The sequence below is a fragment of the Jaculus jaculus genome, chromosome 6 (genome assembly GCF_020740685.1).
Source record: "Jaculus jaculus isolate mJacJac1 chromosome 6, mJacJac1.mat.Y.cur, whole genome shotgun sequence".
Lineage (NCBI taxonomy): Eukaryota > Metazoa > Chordata > Mammalia > Rodentia > Dipodidae > Jaculus > Jaculus jaculus.
The window spans coordinates 6,410,949-6,428,886 of record NC_059107.1 but is presented as its reverse complement, the minus strand read 5'-3'; the positions used below and the strand labels follow the sequence as shown (position 1 = coordinate 6,428,886).

Genomic DNA, 17,938 nt, shown 5'->3' with positions numbered 1-17,938 from the left:
GAGCCTTGCAGACATCACTGCAGTAGCCAACTGTGAATTGGCCCCACATACCCAACGGGCCACTTACCTCCTTCTGCCTCTGCAGGCAGGGAGGAGTGGACAAGCATGCCGGAGGTCAGACCGCACGAAGCCCCAGGCCTGACAGCTGTGAGCTCAGGGGAAGGAGCCTGTGACCTTGGTGGAGCTCAGACTACAGCCCCTCCTGGGCTGTCACCGAGGAAGGGGCGGCTCTTCCTTCCCTGGCAGCAGGCTTTGGTGCAACTGCAACATTCAACCCATGGCAATGGAGTGCCTGCTTTCAACATGAACAGCAAACTCAGCTTAAGAAATGCAGCTCTTGAGATGGGCATTTGGGAGGCTGAGGCAGGAGGACTGCCCTAAATTTGAAGCCAACCTAGGCTACATAATGAGTTCCAGGCCAGCCTGGGATATAGTGAGATCCTGTCTCACAAACGAAACATACACAAGAAATGTATGTCTCAGGGACTGAAGGTCAAGGTGAGGATAGGGTCTGGATAGTGTCAGAGGCGGATTGCAGCCACTGTGAGTGAGGCTGCAAGTTTGTCATGCAGACTGGAGGGCCGTCCGCGTGACACGGATGGTGGGTGTGTGTACACTGCCTAGGCAGGGCCAAGTAACCTCTTGAAATGCCACTTCATGTACATAGAGGAGAAAGTGTAAAATGTGAGCCATTCCACAAGAGACCTGCCCGGCCCACTCAGGTGGCCTTTACTTGCTGAAGGCCAAAGTTGAGAAGTTAGGCTTTGCAGGGGCCTGTGGTTTCTAAGTCCATCAGCCTCAAGTCCATCGTGATACAGAACAGCTTGTCTGACTTGTGGCAGAGACTGAACATTTTGGGAAGCGAGCCGGTTGTTCTACTTGATGGACAGCCCTTCCACAAACCAGGTACTCCTGCAACAGGATTTATTTGCTGCTGCACCTTTGTTGTGAAGTTCGTCCAGGTTGCGGTAGTAGAGGCTCCTCCATTCCCTGGGGTGTGCAGGGAGACAGTCCCCAAGGCGGCACAGGAAGATGCAACTGTAGGTCTGCGGTTTCTATAGTAAGTCATGAGGGTTAATGACTGAAGTAGTCCCCAGAGGGCTAGCCTGTCACTCAGCCTTCTGAGACTGGACACTACCCTGGCCACCCTGGGACCCATGGTATTGCTTAATACGTTGCTCATGGCTGTCAGAATAGAAGGGTCTGGAAGTGGTAGAATGCCCAGAGGAGCAGAAATGAACTTTCAAACATAAAAGCAGGACCTCTAACTTGAATGCTTTCCAAGGAACAAAAAGCATGCCTTCAAAAATGCCAGATAAAAGTTGGGTAAGGACTTGGCTGCCTTCTCTGCATCGTAGTAACATGGAAGTGGCAGACTCCAGTGCAGCAGCTGCAGAGGAGCCCAGGCCCGCGGAAGAGGGGTTCAGATGGACTAGGGTGCCACATCTCAGTAAGATGGAAGTGGGAAACAGACTCCAATGCAGCAGCCACAGAGGAGCCCAGGCCTGGGGGGGAAAGGGGCACTTGAGAACCAGCCGTGGAGCCTTCATCTTCTGGCAGCTGCACACAGGAAGTGGTACGGCACAGAGGCAGAAAGGCAGGGAATCCAAGCGCAGATGGCTGGGCTCATCCCACCTAAGCTGAGAAAGCCCACTGTGCGGGGAGAGCTGGCTATAGATGGAATGGCCGGGGGCAACGGCTACCCAAGCTCTGGCTCTACCTAGGTGTTTTTCCAAAGGACCTGGACAGCAACTCAAGGATTTTTGTCAATCCTTGCCCAAGACATAAACCTGAATCCCGAAAGCTCAAGTAGGGTGCAATATCTAGAGCCAAGGAGACTGACTACGCCTTACTGCTGTGGGGTTTTTTTGTTTTGCTTTTTTTTTTTGTGATTTTCTTTCTGATTGACTAACTCACTTGATTCTGACTCACACTTCACACTTTGGATGCAGTTAAGGGACATGGCAGTAGCAGTTGGAGCTAAGTGAGAAGGGGTCACCCTTTTAAATGTGCTGTCCCCGAAGAATACAGGTAAGAGGCTGGCACACAAACAGACCTGGGAGATGTGACATTAGATGGCTTAAGATGGAAGCAGAGTCATGGAGAACATAATTCATTATGTCTGACGGATGCATGAATGAATGCACTTCCTTATGCTGGATGTTGGGATGTGGGCGAGGAGACAAAGGACACCACTAAAGATGGCAACTTCCTTCTACAGGAAAAGAACTACACATAAACCATTTTCTTATTTTGTTCCTTTGTTTCTCAACCTTAATTATGGTAATTTTATAATTCTCTCTGCAAACTTTAAGTCTGATAAAATGACATTTATGTTGCTCAAGGAGCTTCACATTGGTTCTGATACCTGGCAATTCAGACCCATCAAAAGGTACTGCTATTCAGCTGAGGCAACACTAAACAGTGGCGTATAACCCATGACAATGTGGTGCTTGGCTCTCAGCAAATACAATGCCTGTCCTGATGCAAGAGGACACTGCCATTCCCTATGGTTCCCCTGCATTCACTGGTCAGTACTGATGCTCAGCGCGCGGCGTGGAAACTGCCTTCCCATCACTCGTCTCCAGTATGATGTCTCTGATGCTGAATGAGGTTTGCACTCTGGTTGAAAGCTTTCCCGCACTTGTTACATTTATAGGGTTTCTCTCCTGTGTGGATCCTCTGATGTTGAGTGAGGTGTGTGCTTCGGGTGAAGGCTTTCCCACAGACTTTGCATTTGTAAGGCTTTTCTCTAGTATGAATCCTCTTGTGTTGGGTCAGGGCCGAATGGTCCCCAAAGGCTTTTTCACATATGTTACATGTGTAAGGCTTTTCCCCAGTATGAATTCTCTGATGCTGTGCCAGGGCTGACTGGTCCCGGAAGGCTTTCTCACACAGGCCGCACCGGTAAGGTTTCTCTCCCGTGTGGATCTTCCGGTGCCGGGCAAAGGACGAGTTATCCCGGAACGCTTTGCCACACTCGCTGCACTTATACGGCTTCTCTCCCGTGTGTATCCTCTGGTGTTCAGTCAGGGAAGAGTTCACTCTGAAGGCCTTCCCACACTCATTGCATTCGAAGGGTTTCTCTCCAGTGTGGATTCTCTGGTGCTGGAGGAAGCTGGTACTCTGGTTGAAGGCTTTCCCACACTCATTACATTTATAAGGTTTCTTCCCAGTATGGATGTTTTGGTGCTTGGTAAGATGTGCCCTGCACACAAAGGCTTTGTCACAAATGTTACACTGGAAAGGTTTCTCTCCAGTGTGTATTCGGTGATGGTGGGACAGGTGTATGTTCCGGATAAAGGCTTTCCCACACAAGTTGCATTCAAAAGGTTTCTCTCCAGTATGGATTTTCTGATGGTAGGTAAGTGAAGAGCTCACTGAGAAGGCCTTCCCACAGACCTGACATTCATACGGCTTCTCACCAGTGTGAATTCTCTGGTGGTGGATCAGATGTGTACTCTGGTGAAAGGCTTTCCCACATTCTCTGCATTCATAGCGCTTCTCTTTGATCTGCGCCTTCTGATTTGTGTTGAAGTTTTCACTATGAATTTTCTGATGTTTGTTAAGGGTGGAATGCTTAGAGAAGGCTTTTCCACACTCACTGCATTCAAAGGTTTTTTTGCTTGCTTGAGTTGCTGGGTTTTTAGCAAGAGATGAGCTTCCAGTGCAGCCCTTCCTAGGCTCATCGCATTTTCGCTCACTAACCCTTGATGGGGTGTTCGGATGGGTGAGGACCACTTGCTGCAAGTTGACCTCCTGACCTTCCCGGCACTGCCAATCCAACAAGCTAGCACGTTTCCTGTGACTTTCTCCAGTTAATCTTTCCTTTATTGTCCACCGATCTGATTCCTCACCAGGAACATTTGCCTGCAGAAATCTCTCGTTCACAGTCATGGTCATTCCTTCTGAAAGACAGTAACACAAAGATGTTTGTTTCACTCAGGTGAAACTCCTTGATGTGAGATGATGAGCCTGTGATAACAACAAAGGCTGCAGATGTAAAGACTGCCTCAAGTGACAGTATGAGAGGAAAGAGGAAAAGACGTGAGCGGGGCTACGGGAGCCTGGTCAGCCAAGCAGGAGTGCCCGGAAGCCTGACCCCAGAGGCCGAGAGACCCGACTGCAAGCCTCAGACCAACACTTCCTTCTTCATGACCAGATTAAGTTATCTGACTTTTTAAGCTCAAAAATCTCTAGTACAAGCTGGGCTTGGCACTCATGCCTGTAATCCCAGCACTTGAGAAGCTGAGGCAGGAAGATCACTACAAGTCTGAGACCAGAATGGGCTAAAGAGTGAGACTTTATCTCATAAAAATATAAAACCTAATGCCAGGCATGGCGGCTCACACCTTTAATCCCAGCATTTTGGAGGCTAAGGTAAGAAGATAGCTTCAAGGCCAGCCTGCGACTGCAGAGTGAGTTCCAGGTCAGCCTAGACTACAGTGAAACCCTGCCTCAACAAAGCAATAAAATACATAAAATCTAATATAAATCATATCATGCTAACAGAAAAAATCCTTTGCCCAGTTATGTGGTCTCCAGGACAAGCCAGATGTGGACCTAAATAAAACCTAAAACTACAGGTCAACATTGAGGGAAAAGAAACCTCAAGAGGAACTAGCACACCAATGATTTTTATGTTTTTAAAGTACACAAATTTTTTTTCAAGTTTTTGAAGTAGGGTCTTACTCCAGCCCAGGCTGGCCTCAAACTCACAGCAACCTACCTACCTCACCCTCTCAAGTGCTGGTGTTAAAGATATGTGCCATCATATCTGGCATGTTTTTAAATTTTGATGTTTTACAGATTCACAGGAGTATTCATATCGATACTAGGAAGCTAAGCCTCCTCATCAGCCGGGTGAATGCTAATATATACTAATAAAATAGGGTTGTCCAAATGCTCATAAGGAAGCACTGTCTCCACACACGATAATGTGACCCACTCATGAGGAAATGTACCATGGTGACATATCATTAAGAACAGAAGTTCAGGAACACAGACATGCTTTTGCCAGGCTGTAGACAGTATGACCATAAAGGGGAGCCTTGACACTGGGGAAGGAAGTGTCCTGGTCACTCAGAATTGGGACTCTTACTAGAAAAGTAGACACAGCTCCATGAACTCTGACCAAGCACTCCTCAGTGCAAACACAAGTTCCATGCTTGCTCAATGACCTTGGCCCGCAGTATCCTGATATTACTAATGAGTGTTCAAAACCAAGGTCATTTCTCATAGTACCGGTGAACTTAAGCCTATTTAAAGCTCGTAACTAAGAAGCATAATACTGAGGACTAGATACTAAACATGGATGATGAGACTTCTGGGAAATCCTGTCAGTAACAAGTCCTCCTGATCCCTGCTCTTTCCCACTCACCTCAGAGAACCTTCCACAAATACCTACAAAGTTAACAAAAATCTTTTAAAGGGGCTGGAGGGGATGGCTTAGTGGTTAAGGCACTTGCCTACAAAACCAAAGGACCCAGGTTCGATTCCCCAGCACCCACATTAGCCAGATACACAAGTGGTGCATGCATCTGGAGTTCATTTGCAGTGGCTGGAAGCCCTGGTGCGCTCATTCTCGCTCTCTCTCTCTCTTCCCCTCTTTCTCTGTCAAATAAATAAAAATAATACTTAAAAAAATCTTTTAAATATCTAGAAAAGAAAGGTAAAAAGGCACATTAAGGCTTAAATTCTGAGCTGAAAACAATATGTCCTACTCTACATAAAAACAGTCAAAGTTAAAAGCTGGGACAAGCCGGGCGTGGTGGCTCACGCCTTTAATCCCAGCACTTGGGAGGCAGAGGTAGGAGGATCGCTGAGAGTTCGAGGCTACCCTGAGACTACAGAGTTAATTCCAGGTCAGCCTGGACCCGAGTGAGACCCTACCTCGAAAAACCAAAAAAAAAAAAGCTGGGACAGTCATCCCTTGGTACCCACAGGAATTGATGCTACAATTCACCACAGATGCCAAAATCCATAGATATTCAAGTCATTTACATAAAATTGCACACAATTCACATAATCTTCTCACATACCTTAGGTATCACTTACATCAAATATAATATCAATGGTTGTTACGCTGTGTAGGGAACATGACAAGAGAGGAATCTACACGTTCAGTAGAGAAGCAACCATCAGCACAGCGCAGGACCCAAGGTCGGATGAACCCACATAGGAAAAACATGCAACAGACTTCCTAAGAGCAGACTTGTACGGCTGGCTGAAGCATATGTAGTGGCCTTGCAAGACCAAATTTCTGCAAAACACTAGAAAACCTGAATTGAAGAAATATGTCTGAAAGCATGTCGTCTCAGGCCATATGAAGTCTAGTATTTAGGACTGAAGGGGAGAGAAATGGTTCCCAACACTTACTGATCTTTTGCCCTAAAGAATTTGATGATTTATTAAGCTTCCCTGGGCAATAGACAAAAGTTTAGCAGATGGATTGGAAAATGGTTCAGCATTTAAGGTACTTGCCTGCAAAGCCTAACAACCCTGGCTCAATTCCCCCAGATGCACAATGATGCATGCATCTGAAGTTCATCTGCAGTGGCTAGAGGCCCTGGCATGCTCATTCTCTCTGTGTCTCTCTCTGCTAAGAAAAGGACAGAGGCAGAGGTGTGTGTGGGGGGAGTGTGGGGTTGTGGAGGCAGGAATGAAATCCAGCGAGAAGAGGCGGTTGCCATAGTGGAGCCCTCTGGCTGCGTGTGTTTGATCCACAGCACATTCGTGCTCTTAGCTGAGACTCAAGCCACAGCCCTGTCCCACTCACTACCTGCATGCCCCCAACATGTCTCTGTGCATCAGGAACGTGGTTGGGAATACCACATCTGAAGACTTACAGTGGTTATTTGGTGTCTATGGTCTTATAGTTGGTGCATATGTTCCTCTTGACCTCTACACTTGACGTCCAAGAGGATTTGCTTATGTTCAAAGTGCTGTTACGTTGTGGTGTTAATGGCTAAGTCAGCCACACAGTAGGACGCCGGGTCTGGCAGCGCGGTAGTGGGACATTATGACTTGTTCTAGACTTATTCACTAAATTTTCATTCCTTGTCAAAGTTTGCAAAACTTCCCAAGCCGGGTAACATTTAACACACTTGAGGAGGCTCATGATGCTGAAGATACTTTACATTATTTGGACAGAAAATGGACTTGTGGGCATCAGAACCCACATAAGCCAGACGCACAAGGTGCCACATGTGCAGGGTTGCACATGCAAACAAAGGTGGCACACGCATCTGGAGTTCAATTACAGTGGCTGGAGGCCCTGGCACACCAATTCTCTCTCATTAAAAAAGACTAGTTAAAAAAAAAAAAAAAGGCTAGTTTGTTGTGTTTGTTCCCAAAAATGAATATGACTCTACCAAGACAAATCAACACAAGAGTGAAGGACATGTCACCAACTTCAAGACTGCCACAATGTGATAGTGATGTGTCCAGGTGGATTTCCCTTGGCATTTTCCAGCTTAGAGTTTATAGCATTTCAGGTATTAAAGGTGGTATCAGAGCAGATTTCACAAAGATTTATAAGGTATGAACACAATAAAACTTTATGGCAATACATTTCATTGTAAGGCAAAAGACTTAACTTTCTGGAAAGGTACCATGTAATGAAACTAACATACAAAGAAATAAAACCATCTCTTTAAAACTTTCTTGTAAGGAGACTACCAAGAACAGATGGCTTCACTAGTGAACCCTTCCAAACACTCAGGGAAAAATTAGCACTGTTTAGATAAGGCCTTATGGAGAACTACAAAAGGAAACATTTTTAACTAGTTTATAAAGTCAGCACAACCCAGAATCTGGTGAGGACATGACAAATGATAAAACCACAGGACATTTTTTTTTTTTTTTTTGAGGTACAGTTTCACTGTAGCCCAGGGTGACCTGGAATTCACTATATAGTCTCAGGGTGACCTCGAACTAATGGCAATACCTCTACTTCTGCCTCCCGAGTGCTGGGATTAAAGGTGTGCACCACCACACCCAGCTCCACAGGACATTCTTTCATAAACACAGATGCAAAATTTTTAGGCAAAATACCAGTTAAAGCACAGTGACAGCTGGGTGTGGTGGTGCATGCCTTCAATCCCAGTACTTGGGAGGCAGAAATAGAAAGACTGCTGTGAGTTCAAGGTCACCCTAAGACTACATAGTGAATTCCAGGTCAGCCTGGGCTACAGTGAGACCCTACCTCGAAAAAAAAAAAAAAAAAAGGAAAGAAAGAAAGAAAGAAACAGTGACAAAATATGGGCTGAGAGATGGCTCAGTAGTCAAAGGCACTTGCTTATAAAGCCTGATGGCCTGGGTTTGATTCCCTAGCACTCACGTTAAGCCAGATATACAAATGGCATGTCTGGATCTACCCATTGTTTGCTTTTGGCACTAAAGCTTGAGTTGGACAGAGTGGCACAATGTACAGCCCCAGCACTCAGGGGGCAGAGGCAGGAAGAATACAAGCTCTAGCCAGCATGGGCTACATAGAATTCCTGGCTAGCCAGAGCTACACTGGGGAAACCAGATCTCAAGAAACAAAAATTAAATAAACAAATTAACTACATAGAAATTTTTAGAAAAGGTTGCAAAAGAAGAAAAAATGTTATTCTCAGACATGATTATGTTCATATAAAATGCACAATGTTCCACAGACAATTTATTAGAATTAATAGGGGAACTTACTAATAGTATAGTTATATGCCAGCAACAAAGAATTAGAAAGTGAAACTTTCAAAATGTATGAGTAACCATGTCAAATCCAACAACAGTTAGAAAGAAAGAACTATGTCAATGAAAGATATGCCAACCTTAAAAAGTTCTGGAGAAACCACAAAAATATTTTAAAAGTAGAAATCTACCATATTCACAGAATGGAAAACTCTCAATTCTCCCCACATGAGCTCCAGATTCAGGAGCTGTCTTATCTCACCACGGAGGACAATGAGCCTGCACACTGAATTTCTGTTTGTCAGACAGCACCACCGATCAGACCGGGAACAGATTTGCAATGCATACACGTGACAAAGAGCTCACATCTTCACTGTATGCCTCCTACATAAGAAAGGTCAGATAGGGACAGAGAAGATGGGGAGAAATGTTTATAGTTCATTGCAAAGGAGGGCATTTGCACGGTTAATGTAATACAAAGACCCACCTCTGTAGTTACAAGCTGAGGCACTCCACACTTCCTCTAGAATGTTGCAATACTTCCTTTTGACAATGGTAATACTAAGTATATAAAGAGATAGGAACTCTCCTGACGATTAGAGTATAAATTGGTGTAAACAGTTCAGAAACCACTTGGATAGCTCTACCACAAATCTCAGTACTTTTGAGACCTGCACCCAGGAAGGACGCACCCACAGTTCTCCCACTGGCTGTTTGTGTTTTGTGGTGCTGGCTGTTAAGGTCTCTCTGCTTGGATCTTTGAAAGACAGCCAGCTTCTTCCACCATCAGAGGAACTTCTCCTGGACTCCACAAGCCTGAAACAAATCCCTTAACATGTATCTGGTTGAGTGTTTGTCCCAGCAATGTGGAGCTGACTGTAACAAGAGTGATATCCCAATAGAAATTCTGTAGAACTGAATAACCAATTTAAATAAAAATCATTGTATTATTATTATTATTATTTGATATTTTGAGGAAGAGTCTTGTTTTAGCCCAGGATGACCTACAATTACTATGTAGTCTCAGGCTGGCCCTGAACTCACAGTGATCCTCCTGCCTCTGCCTCCCAAGTACTTGGATTAAAGGCATGGATCAGCACACCTGGCTTGAATTATATATTTAAGATTTGTGTGCTAGTATGTATTACTTCAAAAAAATCTGAGAGAAGCTTCAAAAATTGCAATCACCAACTTCTAGTTTTCTATCAGTCATTGAATACTTAGGAATAACCCATAAAACTTGGCTTCCCACTCTGTAAGACTTCAGTTGCAAGTACCAAGTCCATTCCTACCTTTCCAGAACATAATTTTTAAAAGACCAAAATCCACATGGTCAGATTCATCATGCAGCAATATCCTATTCCTGGTACCAAATTTCTGTAGGAGACAGTTTTACATTGCTGAGATTCACATCTAAACCAGACAGTTTATGGGAAAAAGGGATTTATTTCAGCTTGCAGATCCAAAGGAAATTTCCATCAAGAATGGTGAAAGATGCTGACTCCCATTCATAAATCCAAGCAGAGAGAGATAAACTACCACCAGTCTGCAAATACCAAATTAGCAGCAATCAGAAACCACCAAAAAACAGGAAACCACCAGAACTCAAGCCTCTCTGTACAACTTTAGGGCTGGACTCCAGGATCTGTCCCCGGTGACACCTCCTTCAGCCAAGTGGCTGAACCCAAATTACAAGCTTTAAGAAAACACTTGAGTCTATGGGGAATATTCAACCTACCACACTATCAGACTGGATTACAAAACAGAGTCCATCTTTTTGCTGCCTAAAAAACACTCCTAACCATCAAAGGTAGATCACTCATACGGCAAGAGGATTGAAAAGAGTATTCCAAGCAAATGAAATCAGGAAATAAGAGGCATCACTATTCTAATATGTGACAAAATAGACTTTAAATCACAAGTAGCCAGAAAGATTAAAAAGTCAGATTGCTCCCAACACAATGACAATCATTTCAATACCCCACCCTCACCATTAGATAAGTTACCCAAACAAATAATAAGCAGAGAAACATTAGAGATAAATGACATAGGTCAAATGGTCCTAATAGTCACTTACAGAGAATTTCACCCAAACACTACAGAATACACATTCTTCTTAGCCACCACCTCTAAAATAAATCACATATTAGAATACTTAGAAAATTTCAACAAACATAAGAAAACTGAAATAACTTCTGACCTCCATTAAAAAATAGCAAGAGAAACTACAGAAAATTTATAAATTCATGGAGATTATAATCCCAGCACTTGGGAGGCAGAGATAGGAGGATCCCTGTGAGTTCACGGCCACCCTGAGACTACATAGTGAATTCCAGGTCAGCCTGAGCTAGAATGAGACCCTACCTTGAAAAATCAAAAACAAACAAACAAAAGAAATCTCTTGAGCTGCAGTAATGGCTTAGCAGCTAAGGTGCTTGCCTTCCAAAACCTAAGAATGCTGTTCAAATCTCCAGGTCCCATGTAGCCAGATGCCAAAGTGATGCAAGTGTGCAATGTCACACATGTGCACAGGGGCGCATGCATCTGGAGTCTGTTCACAGCAGCTGAAAGGCCCTGGCACACACATTCTCTCTCTCTCTGCCTCTTTCTTTCTCCCTGTCTCTCTTAAAAAGAAAAAAAAAAATTTAATTAAAAAAAATCTCTTGACTAAAAAAAGACCAGGTCCAGATGGCTTCTCTTCAGAATTCTACAAAACCTTTAAAGATCCTTCTCAAATTATTCCCTAAAATAGAAGAGGAAGAAACCCATCCAAACCCTGTTTATAAGGACAGACGATGCTGATACAAAAACCAGATAAAGACACAGCAAAGAAAACTACAGACCAAGCTCCTTGATGAACACAGACACAATTTTCAAGAAAATACTCCAAACCCTCACCCAGGATCCTGTAAGAAACTCTAATGGAACTCACTGGGAAACACACACACACACACACACACACACACACACACACACACACACGAAGGAAAAGAAAGGAGAAGGGAGAGTAGATGGGAAGAAAGGAGAACATAGGGAATGGGAGGAAAGAAAGAATAATTGGGTGAATACTGTAAAAATACATCTCATACATGTATGGACTGTCATGAGAAAAATTAACATACTAATAAAGACATCCCTGAAATGTGTCCATATGTACATGCACATGTATATAATGTTAATGGGAAGGTGGAGGTAGCTACAGAATATTATTGGGAGATATGACTTATTTGCTGTCTGAGACAAGTACCTAGCAAGGATTCAATGATGTCATCACCCCTACCTGACTGGAAAAGTCTCCTGGGCATGACAACCCATTGTTATCTTTACATTCTCCTACACAAGTGCAATAAGGAATTAGGGTTAGTAATAAAGGAATGGTTGAGTGAATGATTTAAGTAGAAACATTCATTAATATCACAGTGGCAAGAAGATGCATTTGTATTTAAGTCTTCCTTCCCCCTTTCTTGGAGGTATAACATACTATTGATATAATACTGACTACAACATCAAATGCCTTAATTTGGGCTGGAGAGATTACTCTGTGGTTAAGGTGCTTGCCTGCAAAGCCTAATGACTCAAGTTTGATTCCACAGTACCCATGTAAAGCCAGATGCACAAGGTGGCATATGCATCTGGACTTCATTTGCAGCAGCTAGAGGCCCTAGCATACTTACTTACTTTCTCTCTCTCTCTCTCTCTATGCTTGCAAATAAATAAAAATATTTTAAAGGACTGGATAGATGGCTCAGTTACTTAGGTACTTGCTTGCAAAGCCTAAAGATCCAGGTGCAATTCCCCAGTACTCACATAAAGTCAGATACACAGAGTGGTACATGCAGTGGCAGAAGCCCTGGCACATCCATTCTCTTTCTCTTTGCTTACAAACAAAAACTACAAATATTTTAAAATGCTTTGTTTATAACAGAACATAAAATCTAAAGAATATTCCAAATCCTATTTGAGTAAGTAAAGAGAATTTTTTGATAATTTAAGTCTCTGAGTTATGGTATTTATGTTTCCTAAAATACTAAATCCTAGACATTGAGGTGAGATGTTATTTATTACAAAATATAAACCTAACCTACATTAACTTACTAAGAAAATCAGCAAGAGGTTTTCAAACCTATTATAGAGCCTACAGTACATACAGATGCAGACGCTGTGCAGTGGTGTAACATACTGGATAAGACAACAAGCTTTCTGGAATATCCAAGAATGGCAGGAAGATGCACCCCTTCCCCTCAGCCCAGAAGCCCAGTGGATCGTCAGGACAAGCAATAGCCACTAAGTTAATATATCCTCTATATTCCCAGGCAACACATCTATGCCACTTACTGGGTACCAGGGAATGTGCCAGGTGTGAGCAGTACAGCAAAATATATGACACCCCCAGTCGTCCTCAGACCTCTAGTCCAGCACAGCGCCGGGCAAAAGGAAGGCGGACGAATGCTAGATGAAAGCATGGGGTGAGGAAGATGGCTGTGGTGCTTTGTGGGAAGAGGTGCTGGGGTGGGCCTATAACTGGTTGTAAAGCAGCTGGGGGAGGTGATCCTCCTCGCTGAAGAAGGGCAAATACTGCATTCAGATGCGAGTAGGGCACCCCAACATTCCAGGCTATGCTCGAGATCTTTTCTAAACCACAGCATTAATTCACGTCAAACAAGGGAGACAAGGGCTGGAGAGATGGCTTAGCAGTTAAGCGCTTGCCTGTGAAGCCTAAGGACCCCGGTTCGAGGCTCGGTTCCCCAGGTCCCACGTTAGCCAGATGCACAAGGGGGCGCATGCGTCTGGAGTTCGTTTGCAGAGGCTGGAAGCCCTGGCGTGCCCATTCTCTCTCTCTCCCTCTCTCTGTCCTTCTCTCTGTGTCTGTCGCTCTCAAATAAATAAATAAATTTAAAAAAAAAAAAAAAAAACAAGGGAGACAAGAAACCATGAGGAAGAGAGTTTACAGCAGAGCAAACTACCTTAAAAAGGGGCTGGGGAGACAGGGTGGCAGAGAAGGGGCGCACTGTGCCAGTGTAGGAGCCTGAGTGTGGATCGCCAGCACCTACACAAGTGTCCGGCAAACGCACTGGTCTGCCTATAATCCCAGCACCCGGGAGGCAGAGATGGGAATCCCCGGGGCAAGAAGGCTAGCCAGACTTCATGAACTGCTGAGCTCTGGGTTCTGGTGAGAGATGCTGCCTCCTTAACTCAAGTACAGAACAACCAAGGAAGACACCCAACATTGACCTCTGGCCTCCACACACATGTAAACCCAAACACTTACACACACACACGTGTACCCACACACATGTGAACATGCATAAGCACTACATGTGCAGATGTAGGCACATGCAAAGAAAAAAAGAAAGGATGACAGTTTAGCAACATACCCTGAGACAATGTGGCAACAAAGCCTGCCACATCTACTGAGATTTCACATCTACAAAGCCTGGCATGTCTGCTGAGACTTCACATCTACTCTGATCAACGGAGATCCTCTGCATGCTTCCCATATGCTTAATTCTTACCAGGGCTGAAGCCTTCTGAGGCATCCTCCGGCATCCATTCTTCTGGCTTGGGTCCTAAGAGTCCTGTTTTTGAGGGGGAAAGAAGAAAAGAAGACCATAAAAACCATTGTAAGGATGAGATCTGGTCCCTGGAGCTTCCTAGAAATAGTGACTTGACAGGAAGATCCACAATGGACACAGTTTACATGAAGGAAAGATGGCTTGGGCCTGACAGACAATCTGCTACCATGTCCCTCTCCTTATTCCTGCTGGAACGTTGGGGAAGAATTTGTCTCTATTCACTTTTGACATATAAGATGTCCATGTAAGACTCCAGCAAAAGTCTGGAGGCACCATGGCACAAACAAGAAATGGCTATGAAGGCAGCATCCTCAATGGGTCCAATTCCACCCTAGTCTGTTATCATAGCAGGATCCCCAATGGTGCAGATAAATCTGAGTTCCTAGCTTACCCAATGAGACCAGGTTGCCATAGTTCTCCAGCATCACGTCCCTGTACAGAGCCCGCTGGGCAGAGCTCAGCTGCCCCCACTCCTCCTGGGTGAAGAGTACAGCCACATCCTTGAATGTCACCGAGTCCTGTAACAGCAAACCCATTCTCACTGACCAGGGGCTACTGCGGGAAGCTGAAGCTGGCTGCCCCGGAGCTTGTAGGGATCATTGGCATGTAGGGAGCTGCCATTCTGTCACATGCTAAGCATTTCTGCAGGGTCTCCTATAACTGAGCTGTAAACTGGACTTTGTTCCCCATTTTGAAGACACACCAGTTGTAGTGAAAATACCGAGCTCACACACTTACTGTTCAGTTGCCCTCCACATCTCCTCTCTCTCTCAGTTCAATAGTCCTGCCTGCCTTCTCCCTTATACCTTACCCACCAGCCACAACCATGAACAGTCATTCGGTACTATGAGACCATGTCTTCTCTGACTAGAGCTCACCCCTTCACTGGAAATTTTGAAGCAGGACAGAAAGTCTCTGTCTCTCAGATACCTGAAATCTAACATGGAAGACAGCAGCTCTCACACCTCTGCTCTTTTCCAGGGAGGCTGAGAAATCAAGAGAGCTGGTGCACTTGCAGAAAGAAGTAAGCAGAAGCCCAGAAAAGAAAGGAAAAGATCTAAGCCAAAGGACTTTTAGATTAGACAGACCCCCACCTCTACAGCCAAAGTCTAGTTGTGTTTTTGCCTTCAGATTCAGAGAGGTAACAATGTCATTTTCATAATGCCTGCTTTAGCTTCAGGTAGCTTCAGTCAGGCTTCTGTCACCTAGTCTCAAAGCCTTGGTGCCTAGCAGGGGGTCAAGAAATAGTGGATGAAATGAACCTATGAACCAATTTATGAGGAACTATTGTTCAGCCCTGGCCTCATGGTAGTGGGTTAGGTCTCCTGACAGTGCACTCGTTATTGTGAGCAGGTTGTTGTAAAGTACGCCTAACTTCCTTAGTATTCTCTCTTGCTTCCTCTCAACTCGTTTAACACCCCTTTCCCCATGGCCTTATGAGGCCATTTTAACATGCTGTGAGGCAACATGGAGCCCTTGCCAGATGTAGCGACACCATCTTCAACTTTCAGCTTCTAAATCTAGCACTTTCCCCTTACAGAAACCAAGAAGAGGAGGGAGAGCAGCCAGCCAGTGGGCTGTGGCTAGGCTGAACACACTGGACCTTCACCCAGCTGCTCATTCCTTCCCGTGACTTCTACCATATATTCCTGTCCTTGAAAGGTTTAAATTTGAAGGAATCAGAATAATTTAACAAATGTACCCATTTCCTCCAAACCAGAGTCCATACTCTTTCAAGAGGCTGGCAATGGTCACAACTTTTAAGAAAATTTTTAAGCTTAGAAGAACAGTGGATGGGTTTATTTTTATTTGGTTGTTTTTTGAGAAAGTGTCTGGCCTCCATGTTGAAGTCTTCCTGCCTCAGCCGGCCAAGTTCTGGTGTTACAGATGTAAGCCACCATTCTACTCCCCCCCAGTACCAGCTGTATCACTGACATGACTTCTAACAAGCTCCTTAGCTCCAAAACCTATTAAGACGAACTCAAGGTGGGGTGAAGGAACAACTGGGGTTAGGTGTCTAGGGGAGCCTGGAGTGGGAGTAAAGCTCCAGGTCAGTAAAACATGCTCAGACTCTTAAAATCTAGAAGACAATGTAGGAGGAAAATACCTCACAACATCCCGCACACTCACCTGGACCATGGCTGGCAGGTGGCTGACAGCCATTCCTTCTTCTTGGGGGAGGCCTCTTAGGGATGAGCAAAGACCTGGGGAAGCAGATGCGGAGCTTTGCAACTGTGGGATTCCTCAGGATAGAAGCGTTTATACACCTGTGATGAGAGGATGGGTCAAAAACAAACCCACAGAGCAGAAGGGAATGAGGCAGTGACCATGTGCACGCCAGCAGTCCTCGGGACCCAGTGTAATGAATTTTTGTGCACATTTGCCTCCAGTTCGCTCCGGCTTCTCTCCCTGTCCAGTCTGGTAGGTGGCTCTCCCACTTCCCTCGCAGCTTTCCTCTAGCCAGACGCTCGGCGTCTTCCCATCTGCACCTTAAATACTTCGCTTTTCCTCGCAGAAAGCTCGGTCCAGCTCCAACTCTCACTCTGCGCCCACCCGCTGTCCTTTCCCCTCAAGCCATGCCGAGGCTTCTCATCTCCTCCTGGGGACGGCCTGATGGGGACGGGAGGGCAAGAGGGCAGCGAGGGCCTTTCCCCGGGACCCGGAGGTCCGCCAGCTCGGGGTCGCCGCGCAGGCCGCGCGTGCGCGCTCCCGGGCGCAGCCCACCCCGGCCAGCTCGCCAGCGGCGGCTGACCTGAGATCCCCGAATTGCTCATCCGGGGCTCCGAACCCCACCGGAAACAACCCTATCCCTTGCGTGGAAATGGACTTCTCGGCTTCAGCTCCGAGACGAGCCGGACATCCTCACCCTTCCTCCTCCGCAAGCACCCGGACTCCGACCTAAGCCCAAGCTGCCCATTCCCGCCGGCCGGTCCTCCCCCGCCGCCGATCCTCAGAGCCGTTCTGGGAAGTTTGGGGGGCCCTAGTAAACCTCCTCGTCCTCCCCGCGCCCCGCCCCGCAGACCTGGCCGCCCTCCTCCGGGGAGCCTCGGCCAGCTGGCAGCACATGGCCCGCAGCGGCGCACAATGAGCCGCAGCAGCAGCAGCCGCCGCCGCAGCCGGGGCCTGAAGTGCGCTTGCGCGTTGCCCGGGGACCGAGGAGCCGAATTCCCACAAATCTTCAGGCTGCGGTACTTTGGATTACGGGGTTCTCTCTGCTGGAGACTCGGCGGGACGTGTGACCTGGCGCGCATGCGCGACCAGGGCCCCGCCCTCCAGCCCCAGAATAAACTACATTTCCCAGAAGCCTCGGCGCGCGACTGCGGGTCCCCTGCGTGCGCTGAGGACGCTGGCTTGTGTTTCTGGGCCTCGGTTCCTCCCTGGAGATCTGCGCCCGGGGCGGTGCTGGGAAGCGAGCGGAGAGCCGCGTGCCGAAGCGGAACGTCCCAGCGCAGAGCCGCGCCGCCGGGCCCCGGCAGCAGCCACATCGGCGCGGCCGAACCGTCCGTCGCCCGACCCCGGCCGCTCTAGCTAGTCAGGACCCTGGAGGTGGCCAGAACCGAATGCTGTTCAAGCAGCAGAACGGATGTGGGTGTTGGAGGAGGAGAAACGGACCCGGGATGCCAAGAAACCTTGTGCCCCGTGTCTCCCCGGGGCGGCCTAGACGGGGTGATCGTCAGGGCTTCCCGCTG

At 46.4% G+C, this 17,938-nt stretch overlaps 1 protein-coding gene across 2 annotated transcripts; it reads right to left on the bottom strand.

The window, feature by feature from the left end:
- Nucleotides 1-907: 907 nt before the first annotated feature.
- On the bottom strand, nucleotides 908-17,359 carry Znf454 (zinc finger protein 454). Of its 2 annotated transcripts, none has more exons than XM_012950667.2 (5): nucleotides 17,272-17,359; nucleotides 16,380-16,516; nucleotides 14,641-14,767; nucleotides 14,190-14,252; nucleotides 908-3,908 (listed from the first exon to the last, which is right to left on the bottom strand). In XM_012950667.2, exons 2-5 carry the CDS (start codon nucleotides 16,410-16,412, stop codon nucleotides 2,575-2,577), a joined length of 1,557 nt encoding a protein of 518 aa, XP_012806121.1. In that variant the 5' UTR covers nucleotides 16,413-16,516; nucleotides 17,272-17,359; the 3' UTR covers nucleotides 908-2,574. The 2 variants fall into 2 exon arrangements, with proteins under 2 accessions (XP_012806121.1, XP_045008007.1); XM_045152072.1 differs by having other exon boundaries at nucleotides 908-3,905.
- Nucleotides 17,360-17,938: the final 579 nt, after the last annotated feature.